Source organism: Hippopotamus amphibius, chromosome 1 (genome assembly GCF_030028045.1).
Source record: "Hippopotamus amphibius kiboko isolate mHipAmp2 chromosome 1, mHipAmp2.hap2, whole genome shotgun sequence".
Classification (NCBI taxonomy): Eukaryota; Metazoa; Chordata; class Mammalia; order Artiodactyla; family Hippopotamidae; genus Hippopotamus; species Hippopotamus amphibius.
This window is the reverse complement of record NC_080186.1, coordinates 25,271,295-25,288,451: the sequence shown is the minus strand read 5'-3', so window position 1 is coordinate 25,288,451 and position 17,157 is coordinate 25,271,295. Positions and strand designations below refer to the sequence as shown.

General features: G+C 51.9%; 1 protein-coding gene across 4 annotated transcripts; it reads right to left on the bottom strand.

Annotated features, from left to right (window-relative positions):
• Window positions 1–2,642: 2,642 nt before the first annotated feature.
• TXLNA (taxilin alpha) lies at window positions 2,643–15,394 on the bottom strand. Of its 4 annotated transcripts, none has more exons than XM_057703713.1 (11): window positions 15,297–15,394; window positions 14,547–14,756; window positions 13,390–13,728; window positions 11,927–12,018; window positions 11,157–11,327; window positions 9,882–10,076; window positions 8,038–8,157; window positions 7,726–7,800; window positions 7,127–7,219; window positions 6,714–6,809; window positions 2,643–6,005 (listed from the first exon to the last, which is right to left on the bottom strand). In XM_057703713.1, exons 2-11 carry the CDS (start codon window positions 14,722–14,724, stop codon window positions 5,679–5,681), a joined length of 1,686 nt encoding a protein of 561 aa, XP_057559696.1. In that variant the 5' UTR covers window positions 14,725–14,756; window positions 15,297–15,394; the 3' UTR covers window positions 2,643–5,678. The 4 variants fall into 4 exon arrangements, with proteins under 4 accessions (XP_057559696.1, XP_057559726.1, XP_057559706.1 ...); XM_057703743.1 differs by having other exon boundaries at window positions 13,612–13,728; XM_057703723.1 differs by having other exon boundaries at window positions 15,256–15,366.
• Between the last annotated feature and the right edge of the window lie 1,763 nt (window positions 15,395–17,157).

Sequence of the window (17,157 nt, the reverse complement as noted above, 5' to 3'; positions counted from 1 at the left end):
TTTTGGAGAGAAGCTAGTCCCTTACAAAATGGTGGCAGCTTTGTCAGAAATGGAGGGGGGTTGGAGGTGGGGGAGTAGAGAATGAATGAAAAAAAAAATATATATATATATATACACATATGGCATATAAGAAGCAGCAGAAAGAAACTGCAAGAGAAGATAACCATATTTCAAGTGAGTCTAGGTCCCCTATTAAGCATTTTACGTACATTTAATCTTCATAACAACCCTGAAGGTAGTCATTTTACTGAAAGTCAAAAATAGTATTTTTAAAAAATTATTTATTTATTTGGCTGCACTTCGTCTTCATTGCGACACAGGATCTTCTCTTCCTTGCACAGCGTGCAGGAGCTTTAGCTGCGGCATGCACACTCTTACTTGCGCCATTCGAACTGTTAGTTTTGGCATGTGGGATCTAGTTCCCTCATTAAGGGCTGAATCCAGGCTCTGGACCACCAGGGAAGTCCCAACAATAGTCTTTTGAGGGTAATACCACTTCCCCCACAACACCCAGACACTCTTGGCTAGTACGTGGTGGGGACTGAATTCAGGCACTCATGAAATGACAAGACCGAGCCTACCCTCTCCTCACCCCCAGGGCCTAGGGATACGTGTGTGGGGAGCATCAGGTCAGAGTAAAACCAGTGTGATTACCCAGCGCTTGACACCAGCCCACAGGAGGGAAACCTGAGTGCCTGATGGAGTCTGACCCAGCACTGCTGGTGCTGCCCCAGGAGGCCAGATCAATGGGGCAGCTATTAAAAGACCTGGCAGAGGCTCCCAGCTCAGGTCCCCAGAGAAGCATCTGATGCAACAGGAGGCTGCCCTGCAGTCTCAAATAACTGCCCCAGGGCCAGTGCACAGCCACCCCACCTACCTTCCCCTCCCACTGGGCAGGAGCAGTTTCCCCAGGCGTAGTCCTCACCAAGTTCCAGAGGGGTGGGCACGCTTTCCAGAGGCACCTGAATGGGGCTCTTTCCCAGGTGCTTCCAACACCTAGACTGCTCCAGAAGGGGAGACGTTAACTTAGGACTTCAACAACCAAGGGTCTGAGGGAGGGGTCTGCATAGGTAGGCGGAGGGGACAGCTGGGAAGTCCCTCTCCTCTTCTACTGGAGCTGCTAGCGGGTGGCACAAAGGCTCCTCCAGGAAAGTGGCAGAAAGTTCAAGAGCACCTCTAGGGTAAAGTTATTCTCAGAGCTGCTTTAATCTGGAGCTCCAAGAATTGTGGCAGTCTCCCTGGACCCCCTCCAAAGGATGTTTAAATGGAACCAACCAATGTGGCCAGCACAGAAAAATATCAACCCATTAGGATCCTGGCTTGAAGGGGCATAGGTTTTAAGGGAACCGTCACAGCTAGTGTGGACACATCTGCCTATGGAGGCCTGGAGGGGAAAGCACTTTAGTTGTCTCTGCCATTTGGGGAGCATTCATATATAATTTTTTGTGCAAGACCAGCCAGGGGTGGGGGTGGGGGCAGAGAACAGGGTGCTGGGTGAGGCCACCAGTAGAAAGTATCCCTTACAGGAGTCTCAACTTTTATACCTAGCCTTGGGGTGGGTAAACAGGAGTAAGAAACCAGCCCATTCTAAGAACTATGTGCAGTTTGTGGCCCTGTTATGGAATGCACAAATTCAAAGGAACCTGGAGGTTCCCATGTATTTCCTTGGGTGGGCCAGTGCCAAAAGGATGCTACCCATGGCAGACAGCCCCCAATGGCAGTGATGACAGTGTCTACTCATCTTAATTTGGACCTCCATTGGCCTATCCCAACTCTCTGGTCTCTTTGCTTTTTGCCTTCCTCATGGACTCGAGCAATTTATTTTTTTTAATGTTTATTTTCTATGCCTGCATCAGGTCTTAGTTGCAGCACGCAGGACCTTTTGTTGCGGTGCACAGGATTCTCTAGTTGTGGTGTGCAGGTGCTCTCTTAGTTGTGGCTCTCCTGTTGAGGTTCATGAGCTCAGTAGCGGCACAGAGGCTCAGCTGCCCCATGGCATGTCGGATCTTAGTTCCCTGACCAGGGATTGAAGCCACATCCCCTGCATTGGAAGGATTCTTTACCACTGGACCACAAGGGAAGTCACTGAGTGATTTCCTATTTAAACGTCACTGGTTCCCTTTGCTCCCTGGATCTAGCCAAAATTCCTCAACTTGGCACACAGGCTCATGGTGACCTGGCCCCTGCCTCATTGCTTCCCGTGCACCTGCACTGCTAAGTCAACCACTTCCTTACTAAATGCAAACTTCCACTTGCCTTCTGGGTCCTAAGGCCCTTTCAGGATCCAACCCTATCCCCTTGCAGAAGGGAACAGGACCTCTTCTATGCTCCCATAGCACAACCAACTAAAAGCACCTTTCTCCCTCACTAGCCTGTGAACCCACAGAGGACTGGGCAATTTTTGGTTGGATATATATATATGATGAGCATCACACCAAATTTGCCAAGGACTCCACTCGGGCAGCTGAAGTGAATTTGCCAGCATCCCGAGCCTGTGGTGACTGCCGGAAGGCAGGGCAGCACTCTGAAAGTTGCAAGATACCAGGGCAGAGCCAGAGGCTTCATGGCAGATCTGGACACATCAGAGTGGCTGGATGGATCCAGAAGCAGCAAATGACCACGAAGGTCAGGAGAGAAAAAAGTAAGGCAACAGACTCTTTATTTAATGTGGTTTTAAAATACATCAAAATCAAGTCCCTGGCTGCTGTGAATACCAAAACGGGACAAAAAAAGCTGTCAGCACAGCTTCAAACAAATCTGGATGGCCAGGTTGGGCCATAAAGGAAGCAGTTACAGGGACAGAAGGCAGCACCCCTTCCCGACAGATGCCTGGCTGTCCCTAGGATGACTTCCTCTGTGCTGTGCAAGGTCGGAGGGCTGGAGCAGCAGCTGGAGAACCAACTCAGCAGGCCTCGGCCCTCCCCCACAGACACCAGGGCAGCTCCACTGGCCTTTTGGTCAGCCCTCTGCAGGGCCACCAGGATGGGGGTGGAGGAGGGGAAATAACCATCTTTACAGACATAACATTCTCTTATAGAAAGTGCCTGAGCGCAGCCCATGGTCCAAAAACCTCATGGAAAACAAAATCTTTTAAAAGTGCTGCTGACACCTCTCAGAATCTGGTTTACACGAAGCTCTCAGCTGGACAAGACCCTGAACACAAATTACTGCCAGCAGAGCCTCCCCTGCTGTGGTCCCCTGGAGGAAAAGCTAGCAATCTAAGAAACCAACACAGCTCTTGGTCCTAAAACTGAGGTCACGGGCATGAGACCTACCCTAATGAGGAACCGGCCTTCATTCATGGATAGCCCACCTCTTCATTTGGCCCAGGGCCCTGGCTGGTGTGAGCAACACCCAGGAACCTGGGCTGACTTTGGAAAGCAGAGCAAGCGGAGCAGCTGTAGTGACTGGTACAATTTGGTCAACAGAGAGCAAGAATGGGATCCCCAACTATAGCCTGGCCTGGTTGCCTAGAGACAGACTGGAGCTGAGAACAGAGGTTCTACCCTGCACAGCTGGGGCTACCTTGCTCACTGTAGATCCACAGCAGCTAGACTTGGGTGTCTGAGGGCTGTGACTTCCCACACCACAGTGAGCTCCAACAGTCCCCTCCCCGCCAACACTTCCGGGCTTTACGAGGTAGCTGGAATGGGGCAGTCAGTCATGTGGGCCACTGCAGGCCTGCCTGCTCTCTTTGAAAGGGGGCAGGCAGAAACCTCTGCCTCTTCCCTGTGCTTCCTTAGCCCAGCAAACCCCATACGGGGTAAGCAGCTCTTATGTTCCTCAGCATAGTAGTGTCTCGGCCAGGGATGGCAAATAGGTCCCAAGACTTAGACTGGCTGCTGGGGGAATCTCGAGAAATGAGGATATACCAGGGATTTAGCAGGAAATATTCTGAAACAGATTAGTGGTACCTCCCATGGGAGAAGAGGGGAAATGCTGTGCCGTACATTTGCCATCTCTGGTCCAAGTCCTAACATAATTCAGGAGCACTTAACTCTCCATGAACCTAATTATCCGAGGGATTTAAGTTAAGGGCTGAAGGGTGGGCAATTTGTGGAAGATGAAGGGACCTATAAGATAATGAATTAACTTCAAGGAAATACAGCAAGAAGCAAAAAATCAACCATCTGACCCATCTTGGTCTGTGGCTCCCTCAGCTACACTGAAGCTGAGGCTCAGCTGGAGATGGGGTTATAGGACCCCAAAGCCAGTGCAGCCCTGCCTCCTGACCCAAGACTTACTCTGCTGTTCCAGAACATTGTTCCATACAAACACTGGCTAATACTCTGGCAAATCTGCAACCAGCAGGACTTTCAGAGCGTAGGGTAGCATGTATGAAGGCTGGGAGTGGGGGTAGAGAAGAAACAGACACAACTACCCGCAGCTACTTTATAGACTTCCAGCTCTCAGTCAATGGCTGAGTCTCATTCTTACCCATTAGCTGTCAGACAAGAGCTGGGGGCTCCTACACAGGAAGAAGTGGGATGTCAAGGGGGACATACCTCAGCTCTTATTACTTGGGCAACAAAATCAAGGCAAACCTCAAGACTGCACGTTAGCGGTGTGGGTTTACGAAGCAGAAAGACTCATAAAGCCAAGGGGACAGCTGGACCTGGGGCCCAGCAACTGCTGCATGCAGACAGTGGTGATGGCATCAGCGGTGGCCTCCCAAGACTGAAGCCACAGGTAAGCTTGTGGCCAAGCCATCAGAAGCCCTTTCCTTTCTTTTACTATAAACAATCTGATTTCATCAAACCTGAGCACCAACACGGCAAAGGTGCCAGGTGAGGTGGTGAGGGGGGTGGGGCACTGGAGGCCAGGAACCCAGCCACCACCGCTATAGCACCCCTTCTTCCTCAGAAGATCCTCAAAACAAACACTATCATGTGCAAAACAAAACAAAAACAAAGGAAACAAAACAAAACCCAAAAACCTTCAGAAAGAATCCTTTGGGTGATCGCGTCAATCATGTGTGCAGGCTAGAGAGGCACCTGTGAATGATAAGGCTACTGCGACGCGTCACTGGCCTGGTCCTGGCACCGCCAGAGCGCAGGGGAAGCGGTGCCTGAGGGGCTCCCTACCAGCACATCATCCCGCACAGAACATACTCCAGGTCCCTTGGCCTAGGCAGGGAAGCAGTCTGATCGCGGGCTCCGAGTGCCCTGTCGAAGCTCTGCCTGGCCACCCCTTTTCCAAGTCAAGAGAAGCAAAGGAGCTTCCAGGTGAGCTAGGAGAGCCAGAGGTGCCCACGTCCCGCTAACAGGAACACAGTCATGGCCTGGGTGTGTCACCTGTTATGAGCCCTGAAGGGCAGGGAGGGAAGGGCTGAGCCTCAAATCGGGCAGGGAAATGCTCAAGTCATTTGTCCTGCCAGCTTACTGTGATGGCAGCCATAGACGACAGCTCTAAGATTCTTCTGCTCACATAAGAGCCACTGACTTCACCTGTACACACCCCCACCTCCGATGCAAGCCCATTTTACACTTACAGATATAAATGTATGAGGCCTTGCACATATACCATATGTATGTAAAACTGACCCACAAAATCCAAAATTGCAGAGTCAGATGCCAACCAGGTCAGAGCACCTGGGCTTCAGGGGTGGGAGCCTCGCATGGGCCAGGCCTGGCTGGGCTGCTTGCTCCCTTCCCAGCGTGCCCCCTGGCACAGGCTCCCTAGGCGGTGATGGAGGCGGGTTCCTGGGGCCCTGTTTGGCCTGATGCTTCCGTGCTCGGTGCTCTGGGGCAGCAAGGGGCTTCTGTGGCCCTTGGGGAGCTAGGTGCTTGGACCCTGGGCCCCTCGCCACCCTGTTCCTTGGAGGTATTGGCAGCCTCTGGACTTCGCTCAGGGCCGCTGTCAGGGAGTGGAGCCTGGCCACCAGCAATCAGGTCCTGCACCCTCTTGTTCAGGTCATTGCGCTCTGACTGCAGTGCTCGGCACAGCTTCTCCAGCCGCTGGATTTTTACCTGCAGGCCCTCCAGCTCTTTGTCCCGAAGTGTTTTCTAGGGAGAGAAATGGGGCCTTCAGTTCCATGTCATCAACCCCCCACCCAACACTGCCACTTGGTCGAAAACATTCACACTTTAACAACGCTGGGCACAGACCAGAGTCAAAAGCCAGCGCCTTTTGAGTAAACGGTCCTGGTTCATGCTAAGACTTGGCTGTTGGCTGGGGTCAGTGTGGCGTAGGGAAGGGGCATGTCTCGGAGACAACGGATTCCTCTGTTTATCCACCAGATGGCCTTAACAAAGTACTTGGCTTTTGAGCCTCCTGCCTTATCTGTTAAACTGACTACTAATTTCACCCTGATAGTTCTCAAGAAAGCTCAATGAACTGGTATATCTGAACACTCAGCAGGGTCTGGCACGCAGCAGCCTCTCCATCCATTACTTTCTCCTCCTACATCTCAAGCCACAAAATCAAATTATTTGGGCAACTCTGCACGCAGCCACGTGCATCACTGGCACCCCGTTTTCTCCTGCTCCTTTCTTCCATCTGCTCTCTTTGCTTCCACTATAGACCCATCACTAAGCTCACCATCACCCTTGGGGAGACAGCTGACAATGCCTTTGGACTTGGACAGACGTGTACGTGAATCCCAGCTCCACCTCGTGCTAGCAGCATCACTTCTCGGTAGAACGTACAGGAAAGGGCCCAGTACTCCACTGCCGCACACCCCCAGCCCCAGGTGCAGGTCACACCCGGCCCACCTCCTCAGCCATCTCAAGCAGGGCCTTGTTGCTGCTCTCCCACCGGGACCGGTACATGGTGGTTTCTTTTTCCAGCTTCTTGATCTTCTTAGTCATCTGGGTTATGTGACACATAGAAGGAAATGGTCAGGGGGCCAGGCTGTCTGTGCATCTGTGTCTCCGAAGTGGGGGAACGGTCCCAAGGGGGCAAGGTATTACTGGGTGCAGTCAATGCCTTCTGTACCACCCCAGGGTGTCTCCAGTTAAACAGGGTCCACCCATACCCTCCTTATGGTCTCAATCACACTATTACTGTAAACAGCTCCTTGTGAAGCACTCCGGGGATGGGGGCTTCCTGAAGGCAGGCCCAGGGATCAATTCTGAGGGAAGCCCCTTGTGCCCCTGCAGCCACGCCCAGTCTGGACAACTGTTACCTTTTCCATCTCCTGCTTGAATGTGGTGAACACCTCACTGCTTTTGGAAAGAGTGTTCTGGAACTCTTCAAATTTCTCCGTGTAAAGGGCAAGCTGGGTGAAAGAGAAGCCCACAAATAAGACTGGAGTTCTCTGGAGGGCACTTCTGGTCAACACACTCAGACTCACCCTTGGCCCTTTGACCCAACAATTGTTATCAGTTTTCTTTAAACCAAAACAAAAACCACATATTTGGAAGGATATAATCTAAAATGTTAAGCTTATAAAGTAGCATTTGGGGTGACCTGTATTTTCCTTTACGTTTGTTTCCAAACTTTTCTTCCAGAATGAAATCTAATTTACGTAATTAAAACCACCCATTCTGTCCCCGCCTCCCCAAAAGCAGCACAACACTTCTAACTAGGAATGGAGTCCTTCGAGCTCACCTAGCCACCAGGTCACCACCACACAGGTGCTGGGTAGGTCCAGAGAGAACAAAGGCTCAGCAAGGTCACACAGGAGTCAAGGTGGTCCTAGAAGGAGGGTTCCATTTCCCTCCCCCCAGGATGGGGCTCAGCGTGGGGACCACAAAGGCACAGGGGGAGGCTATAGAGTCTCACCTGCTGTTTCAGGTGGGTCTCCTGCTGCTTCATCAGCTCACACATCCTCTGGGACTCCACAGCCTCTTTGAGGAGCTATTTCCGAGACAGGACCCCAGATCCCATCAGAAGCCCCTAGCAGCCACGTTTGGATTTTTTTAGCCACATGCACCATAACCCACTGAGGCTTCCTGCTCTCAGACTAGTGTCTGAGTTAGCAGTGCCCTGGTATGACCAGACAGCAACCTCTCCCATACTAACCTGACTATGAACTGAGTCAGAACCCAACCTACCTCCTCCTAGAACCTCCCACCCTTGGGGCCTGAGCCTCACAAAATCCTTCTCCCGCTGGTGCCTCTCCTCTGCCTCCTTCAGCATCTCCTGGGTCTGCTGGAGCTTGGCGTCCACCAGTTGCTGCTGCAGGTCCTTGTGTTTGAAGACTTTGTCAATGTGCTGCAGGAAAACATCACGGGAGGGGTCATCTGTCAGGAGCTCCCTTTCTCGGGGAGGCCCAGTGGCTACAGGGATGCCCTATGTGCAGAGACCAGGGCACCACCTGCCTCCTACTTCAGTCTGACATGCTGGACTTCCATGTGTCCCATAGGACGTGGGCCCTAAGTCCCTGGAAGGTCTATTTCCCAACCTCACCTTATGTCTTTCCCACTAAGTCAGTCTAGTGTGAACACAGGGGTTTAAGGATGAGATCAGCTCCCAGGAAGTCAAGTAATAAATACACTCAAATCTCCAGCCTCAAGAAAGATTACTCCATTGGACCAACAACCCTCATTTTGCAGCCCAACCCCCTTGTAAATGGGAAGAGAGGGCAAACACAACATCTCTACCAACGTGACAGCTTACTCAGCTCAGTTGGCAGAGACCTGCTATATCTGTAGGTGAAGACTACCATGTGTGGATCCCAAGGAATGGCTATCCTAACTGCTGGAGGAGCCCTGGGAACTGGGACCAGGTGAGAAAAGTTACAGAGAGAAGGTGAAGGACTTGAGTGCTACTTCAAAGGTCAAAGCAACTGAAAACAGGGAGGTGGAGAACTGAATGTATTTTTTGGATGGGGGAAGAGAAGGTGGCTTTGAGACAAGTCTAGCGTGGGACATGATGAATTTCAGTCACCTGTGATCTAAGGCCTGGAGGCTCAGGGGGCAGGATGGGAGTGCCTAAATCTGACTGGGGACAGGGTACACCTCCAGTCCCACGGGGAGTACCAGAGGGAAAGGAGAGGGAAGAGGAAGAGGGGCCTCAGCTTCTTAAAGTAGGTGCCTCACTCTGGTGGCTCAGGAAGCCTCCACGTCTCTCAGTGCTGAGGCACAAGAACCAAACCAGCTCCCCTCAAACCAGCCTTATTCCCAGAAGATGAAGCACAGGAAAAGAGGAGGTGGGTCAGGGGAGGCCCCTGCAGGCCCTGCACACACATGATCACTACACCGGACTATGAGCCCAAGAAGGCAGGGTCTTGCCCATCCCACCCATCACCACAGCCCGGGGTCTAGGAAGGGGCCTGGTCCAGCCCTGTAAGGTAGCTGCCAATCTCCCTGTTCACAACAAAGAAACAGAAGCCCGGAACAGCCAAGTGACTGGCATGTGGGGACCCAAAGAGAGGGATTCGAACGCCTGAGGCAGCAGCCAACACCAGCCAAGGGAGTGATATCCGGCCCTTTCAGGTGGCAGGGGCAGCAAAGCAGCAAGTAATCAGAGGACACAGCCCCTGGAGTCAATCACTGAACACAGTTCCAGCTCCTACCCTGTGATTCTAAATTTTAAAATACTCTGAAAACTGGAATTGTCCTAAGTAAGCAGATAAGGTTAATTATAAACCTAGGTTAGACTACTCAGAAGTTTAATTGCATAAACATTAATGTACCTGTTTTGGTAGTGCTGCCACAATGCCCTGCTGCAGGTGCTATGTAATACCCAGTCCATGAACATAACTCCAGTCTAAAACGTGGACAGTTCTCATTTCTAAAGACAACTGGCCCTACCATTTTGGACGAGGTGCCATGGGCCCATGACTGTATGGCCACAGGCAAGTCTCCCCTCATCACCTCAGTTCCTCACCTACATGAGGATGTACAATGTCACTCCCCTCCCCCAGGGAGGAAGGCTGGAAGGCACTGCCTGGCGCCGGCGCCCGCCCAGACTCCACAGCCCCCTGGAGCCCTCACCTCCTCCCGCAGCTCGTACTGCTCAATCAGCTTCTTGAGCCGCTCAGCCAGCTCCACGTTCTCCTGGCGCAGCTTGGAGTTGCGCTCATTGTGCTGCTCCATCTGCAGCTGGATGTCATTCAGTGTCACCTGGAAGTGCGAGGTCACCTCCTTGCGTTTCTCCTCCTCCTCCCGGGCCCGCTGCACACCTTCTTCCTGGGCAGAGAAGTCAGCCCCAGCCCCATCATCCACTGCCCCCTGGCCAGCCTCACAGGGCTCCCCCACAAGTTCAGGGATGTTCTCTCCCAATAGGGTGGGCAGGCTTGTGCAGAATTTGGCACTCAGACCCTGCTGGTGGGAAGGTAATCTGGCAAAATCTATTACAATTTAAAATTTGCATACTCTTTGGCCCAGACATTTCACTTCTGAGATTTATCTATGGATAAATTCTATGTAATTAGCCAGGGATATATATAACAAGAATTTTCACTGTAGCTCTATATACGAGACAGTGAAAAACTCGAGACAACACAAAACACATTAACTAGGGTACTGAGCAAATGCAGTACATCCATACAACGATGCTGTTAAGAAGAATGAGCCAGGCTCATATAAAGTGACCGGGAAAGTTACGGCACTGCGTAAAGTGAGAAAATGGAACAGGCTATGGAACAGTACACGTATGATACTTTCATTAAAAAACTTTATGTAAGATTTTATACGTAGACAGAAAAGTTAGAAGGCTGTACCTAAACTTACATACAAGTAGATTTACTTCCCATTAGTTTCTGCTGTGACTAGGGTCAAGGAGGGTGGACAACAATTACCTTTGATTTGTTAGACTTCTGTTACATTTATATTAAATTTGTAATGTTTTAAAAAATAAATTGAGCAAAACAAGCTGCAAAATATTGATATATTTACTGAGGCAAACTTTTAAAGAAATATAAAGGATACGTATACAAAAACAATCTGGAGATCACAGTAGTGACCAGGCCTTAACCAGACTGACGCCACCTTAGGAGAAGTAGAGAAAGGAGAAACGCCCCAGTGACTCCGGGAGAAGAGCTGCTCACCTCGGACTACTCTGGGATGGAGAAACCTGAAGCCCTGCATCTGGGTTCCTTCAGCACCTTAGCCTTTACCTCATCTAATACAAGTGCACGTCAAATGGTTACAAGAAGCTCTCTAAGGTACAGCATCATTGCGGAAATCTCCTTCTATGCCGAAAGCCTGTGCCACTCTTAGGCGGAAAGCCATCAAAGACAAGTGAGGTCAGGGAAAGCGGTGGCCCACCTTGAGGGAGCGGTTGTGGCGCTGCAGCTCACGGCACAGGCTCTCGAGTTTGCTGCGGGCCAGGACAGCCTTGCTGTGCTCGCTGCGCAGGTGGTCCTTCTCCTGCACCAGCTGGCTCTGCTTCTTCTGCAGGAGCTTCATCTGCTTCTGGGAGTTCCGGTGCTCCTCCAGCTGGGGACAGGGACGGGAGGTAAGAGCCCCGTGGAGCTCGCCCTGTGGGGACCCAGGGTTTCCTGAGCTGCCCTGACTCCAGCCACCACAGCTCAGTGCGGACACTATGAGGGTGCTGCACACACTGTCCCCTATAACTCCAAGGGCCCTATCTCAAGGATACAGAAACGGATGCTGAGGACAAGCAGAGGCACACTGCCAGCAGATGCCAGCTTCTCTCCGAGCTCTGACTCCAGTTTCAAAGCTCGCAAGGCTCTCACACCATGACATTTCCCCAACTCTCGGGGCACCCGTGCCCTCCCATGAGCCCACCTGCTACCCCTCTCCTTATACTCAGAAACAGAGCCTGGTTCACCATTTCTCTTCTCAATATGATTCCTAATATCAAGTTGGCCTTTCATCATCAACAGGTAATCGTTCTGGCTCCCTGGCCTCACAGACCTTCACCTCCTCCTTGGACCCTGTCCTCTCCTAGCTCAGGTTCCCTCCCATGAGCCTATTCAGCACTGTATGGGAGAAATATAATGCAATTTGGAGTAATTAAAAATGTGCTGACCTCCCAGGTCAGGAAGGGTGCGAGGAGAAGGGGGAGAACTGACCAGCTCAGCATACTTCTTGCACAGAGCCGCGAGCTTCTCCTCCGGGGTACTCAGCGTGTTCAACGTCTGCATCAGTAATGTGATCTCCTTTCCTGTAAAGCACAGGGAGCAAAGGCATGTGCCCCCTTCTCTGGGGGCCCGCTTCATGTCTGGGCCCACTCTTCTGCCTCGAGGCAGCCCTCCCCTATCACACTTTATATTTCTGTTTGCTGAACTGGCTGCCTTCCCTGCTCACCTGCGTGCTTCGTGAGTGCTGGGACCCACTCAGTTCTGCTTACCCAGCGCCCACCACAGAGGACACGCTCAACAAATACGTATTAAATGAATGACTAAGTCTCTGTGAAATCCCTGTGGTGAGCACCAGGAGTGGAAGAAAGAAAACTGCCTGTTCTACCTACAGGTGAAAGAAAGGTGAACTCGGTGCTGTTTCAACGCAAGGAAGGCCCTTCTGAAAGAGGAAGGACGCAAGAGGAATAGGTCTCCTTAAGAACACTGCACTCCAGCCAACAGAGGCAGCCAACACTGCACTTTAAAAATGACTATCTTCCCCCTTCAATACCTTTCAATATTTGATTCCAAGATTGAAATAACCAAGAAAACCTTCTTTAAATTAGGACACGTGTAAGGGGCGGGGGAGTAACAATGTGGGTATAATACCACCTTCGATTCTTTGACACACACTGACTCTCCATCCCCACCCAAGTGACTCCCCTGTGCCTGTGTCAAAGAGAGGGCCACAATACAGAGCCCTGCGCCAGGCTCCTGAAGTGTCAACCTGGCGAGGCTCTGAGAGATCAATGCAGAGAATGCAAATCGTTAGCACACAGGCCGAATCCAACCCACAGATGGGTTCTGTCTGGCTTCTATCATATTAGTTGCCAACTGTTAAAATCTAGAGATTTCACAGAATTAACTCCAGATTTCTGGCATAAAAAAAAAAAAAAGCCAGGTCCAGTTTTTACGTGCTATCAAGTCACTGGGACCAGGTGGCAGTCAAGCCTTCGGATAAAGGAGGCATTCTCTTGGTCTCATGGGGCCCTCTGGCTAGCTTGGCTTATTTGAGTTTTCAACCCTGGTCTACTCTAATTCTCTTACTGTGTAGAGAAGTGAAAACTAAAAACCAGAGAGGAGAAAGGTCTTGCCCAAGGTCACACAGCAAGTTAGAAATGGTGCTAGCTGGCACAGGGCTGTCTACTCAGGGCTCCTGCTTTCCATCTTCTCAAACAGAATACGTTGGACTTTGGTTCCTGCTTGCTCCCAAGGCCAAAAGCCCTTGTGTGGTGAATAACCTGCATACCTCTATGCTATGGCCTCACTACCCCGGCTTTGATTAAACTATGTAGCTTGACTGGCAGCTCTGGAAGTAGGGTTTCCTCTGACTTCTGGCAGAGGTAGCTAGCCCAGAAACATCAGGTCCAACTCCCTCCCCTCACAAGCCTCACAAGCAGCTGCCCTCTGCTCACCCAGACCCTTGGCTTTCTTCTTCTCCTGTGGCCTTCGGTGGTCTCGGTCTACGACCTCGTCACTTGCCCGGATCTCGTCTGTGCCCGGCTCCCCCTTGGAAGTCTCCTTCTCACCATTGACTACTGGGGTCTCTGGCTCAGGCTCCCCATTCCTCGAGGCATAGGTCCGGGACTTCTCTGCATCTTCGGGTTCAGCAGGCTCACCCTGTGCCCCATCCTCACCTGGACCCCCCTGATTGTTGTCCACGCAGTATGTACTAAGGATGTCTTCCAACTGGCGGCTCAGCTCCTCAGAGACATCACGGAGGGCCCCAGACTGAGCAGTCTTGGCTTGTGCTCCTACAGCAGGAGAGGACGAGGGGCAAAGAGGGAAATAAGATGGGTATGCCACTGGTTGGGATTTTTCAGGCCCAAATGTACTGGTTTGGGTTAAATGTTGTCTAACTTCGCTAAACCTATGTTTATTACCCTACAAAACAAACGATGTAACTATTTCTCACCACCGCCCAACCATGCTTGTCAGTATAAATCAAGTAGACCATCCAAACACACAGGGGTGGCATCACGCAGCAGGAACTCTACATGTAGTCCATCCCTTTCTCCTTCCTGCCCATGTCACCTCTTGCTATTGACACAGTTCCAGAGAATTCCCTGGCAGTTCAGTGGTTAGGACTCCACGCTTCCATTGCAGGGGGCCCAAGTCCAACCCCTAGTTGGGGAACTAAGATCCCACAATCCACTGGCGCAAAACAAAAAACTTCCAAAGGAGACACTGCTTTAGGAAAGGAAGTGTTCTCCTTAGCTGCTGCACGTAATAAATCCTTCCTTCTCTGAGGGGGAAAAAAAAGTTCCAGAAATGCCTCAAATATAAACAGCAGTTACCCACTGGGGAATGAGGTGTCTGCAACCTGGATGTGCTGGTTGCGTGTCTCGTTTGGCTGCCAACCGGACTTAATGCTGTCAGAGTTCTGTCCCTGTGCTTAGAGTGGGAGGCTCTACCGACTCCCCGGCGCCGGGTGGGGGCTGCACACACTCCTCTCATTCCACGTCTCCTCCTTGCTGGGTAAACAGGGGCCTTGGCCTCTCACTCCAGAAGCCAGACCGGCGCACCGCAGACTCCTCCCCCTGCCCGCTGGAAAAGCAGAGCTGGCACACACCCTCGGCCTTCCCTGACGCCTGGCTGGTGGAACCTTCAGCTTCTGTCGCAGGAGCCGACTGTCTGGGCCGCCCCTGGGCTCCCTCTGGTCCTGCTTCCGGCTGCCCCGGGGTGTTTTTTGGGTTGGAAGTGTTGCCTGATTGCTTGGCAGCCCCATTCTTTTTGTCTTGGTTCTTCATTGTGGTTTGCAATGTTAGGTGAGGAGCAGATCCTATAGAAACACACACACTTGCTATTTTCCAGACTTTAAAATTCTTCGCAGCCTGGATGAGAAATCCCAACACCGGGCGCGCAAAGCGTCTTGAAACAAAACGGCCGGCCTTCCCCGGAGGGAGCTGGCGGTCCTCCCGGTCTTTGGCCGGTCAGGGGCGCCTGGTGTGCCCAGGAGCGAGGGAGGGGAGGCCTCCCTTTTCCTGAAGCCACTTCCCGGCACAACACGGCCCCCTCACCACAGGCCACGCGCGGGATAGGCTCTGGGCCCGGGACTGACGTGGCGGGACGCTCGGTTCCCGGTTCCTCCCCGCCCCCCACGCCCCACGTGGGCCCCGCCCCTCCCCCCCCGCGCCGCCACCCACGCCCCGCGCGCCCTCCTGCCGCGCGCGCGCCGCCCGCGCATGCGCACAGGCCTCAGCCCTGCCCCCCGGCCCGAGCCCTACGCACGGAATACTAGCGATTCCCCGCACCGGCCCGAAGCGTCCGGGACCACAGACCTCCCTGCTCGCCTCGTTCCCCTAGCCGCCGCAGTACACACCCCACCGCCGACGCCCAGACGGCTTCGCCCGCTCCGGCCTCGCACCGGAAACCCTGGATAACTGCTGCCGGCAGAGCCGCCTGCTCGCGCCGCAGCCAATCAGTAGCCGGCGCTCGCGCGGGGCTTGTTGGGAAAGATGAAGCGAAGGCGGCCTCCTAGGCGGGTGAGTTGGGAAGGCGGGGGAGGGAAAGGACTACGCGTCCCTCCATGCACCGGGGCTGACCCCACCTCCCGAGATGCAATAGGGCCTTAGTCCTCGGAGCCGCAGACCCAGGAGGTCCGAAAGGAGCCAGTCATTCTGCACAAGTACTCACGTCAGTCTCTTTTCTATTATGCAGACGCTGTGATTCAGCTCCCAGAGCCTTGCGCCTGGCTGCTTTGTCCTGCACGCCGCCACCACCCCTTCCCTCCTGCTGGGAACAGCTGCGACTATCTAGGAACTCTGAGGACAAGGGAGAGAATACTGGGCTGGGCATCAGACCTATATTCCAGTCCCAATTTCATCACTAATTTGCTATGTGACTGGGCATTCTTTTCCCTCCCAAGGGCTTCAATTTCCGTATTCAAATAGAAGCTTTTGACGGTAGGTTTTTGAACGCCAGCTTTCCCGGTATCCTCGTAAATACTGTACTGTTTGTTATTCCCAATTTTACAGCCGTGGACTGTAAGACAGAGGTTAGGTAACTTGTCCAAGGTCACATCGCTATTGAGTAGATTCAAAGCCAGGAAGTCTGGCACCCATGTTAACCACTGGACCAGCCTGCCTCTTACTCAGAAGAAATCACCACCACTGTAGGCTTTCCTTGCGGATGAATCAAGATAACTTGGGAAAGTAATTTATTTTTCCATCTTCATTACCAGCTTGAGTCCCTCTTTGGAAGGTGCTGAGGGGGCCCTGCAAGGGGAAATTTGGCCTCAGCAGGTTCCTGAGCCTTTTCTATGACTAGCCTACCCTCTACAAAGTCCCAGTTGCGCTGGGTCTAAAGGGGGAAAAAGAGCCAAGCTTTTCTCCAAATGTGAGATCACAGTTCTTTATCCATTTGTCTGTGTGTAATGGAATAAAACCCAACAACCCATGTGCCTGGAATTTAATGCCTAAATGGTTTGGCTTCTGTTTCCAGTCAAACCTGCCCATCCCCTCTGCCCTTTTGTTTCACCTCTACTTTTACTACTTCCAGGATTTCCCGGATTTCTGCAGGTGTTGTTCTACCTTCCAAAATTCCCTTCCTGGCAAAACAAAATCTTTTGAGGCCTACTGAGTTCAAAATTCACTTCAGAGCCTTTTCATTACTCTGCAGTCTGCCCTAGTAGGTCTGGACAGAGTTCTGTTACAGCATTAGTGATGAGGTGTTGAAATTATTTGCTTAGAAGTCACTGAACATTTCAAGAGCTGTTGGCTGGATACTGTAGTCCTAAAGCCTAGCAGCAGTTTGGGGGTTGAGAAGGCAGAGAATGTTTTAAATTGTTTTGCAAACTGGGCATTGTTTTAGGGCTCTTTTTTTTTGGCACACGGGCTTAGTTGCTCCGCGGCATGTGGGATCTTCCTGGAGCTGGGATTGAACCCGTGACCTCTGCATTGGCAGGCGGATTCTTAACCACTGCACCACCTAGGAAGCCCTGTTTTAGGGCTCTTAAGATGTTAAATATCTCCCCTAGTTGAAGACACCTCAGGGCCGTGCTCTTTCCCACCCCGTAGGCAGTATCTAACAGGTAACACTGAGAGGCAGTATTGGTATAATAGTATAAAGGTGGAACTCAGAAAGGTTTGGAAGAAAAGCACATGGGAAATCTCTTGAGCTAACATTTGAATCAGGCCTTGATGGATTTCCCTAGGAACAGGGTGTTCTAGGCAGAGATAAAG

Coding starts and splice junctions, on each gene's coding strand:
- TXLNA (XM_057703713.1), bottom strand. CDS start 14,724: ATGAAGAACCAAGACAAAAAGAATGGGGCTGCCAAGCAATCAGGCAAC. Junction 8,158..9,881: donor AGTACGAGCTGCGGGAGGAG/GTGAGGGCTCCA, acceptor GTTTTCCTGCAG/CACATTGACAAAGTCTTCAA. Junction 7,801..8,037: donor ACCAGCGGGAGAAGGATTTT/GTGAGGCTCAGG, acceptor TCTCGGAAATAG/CTCCTCAAAGAGGCTGTGGA.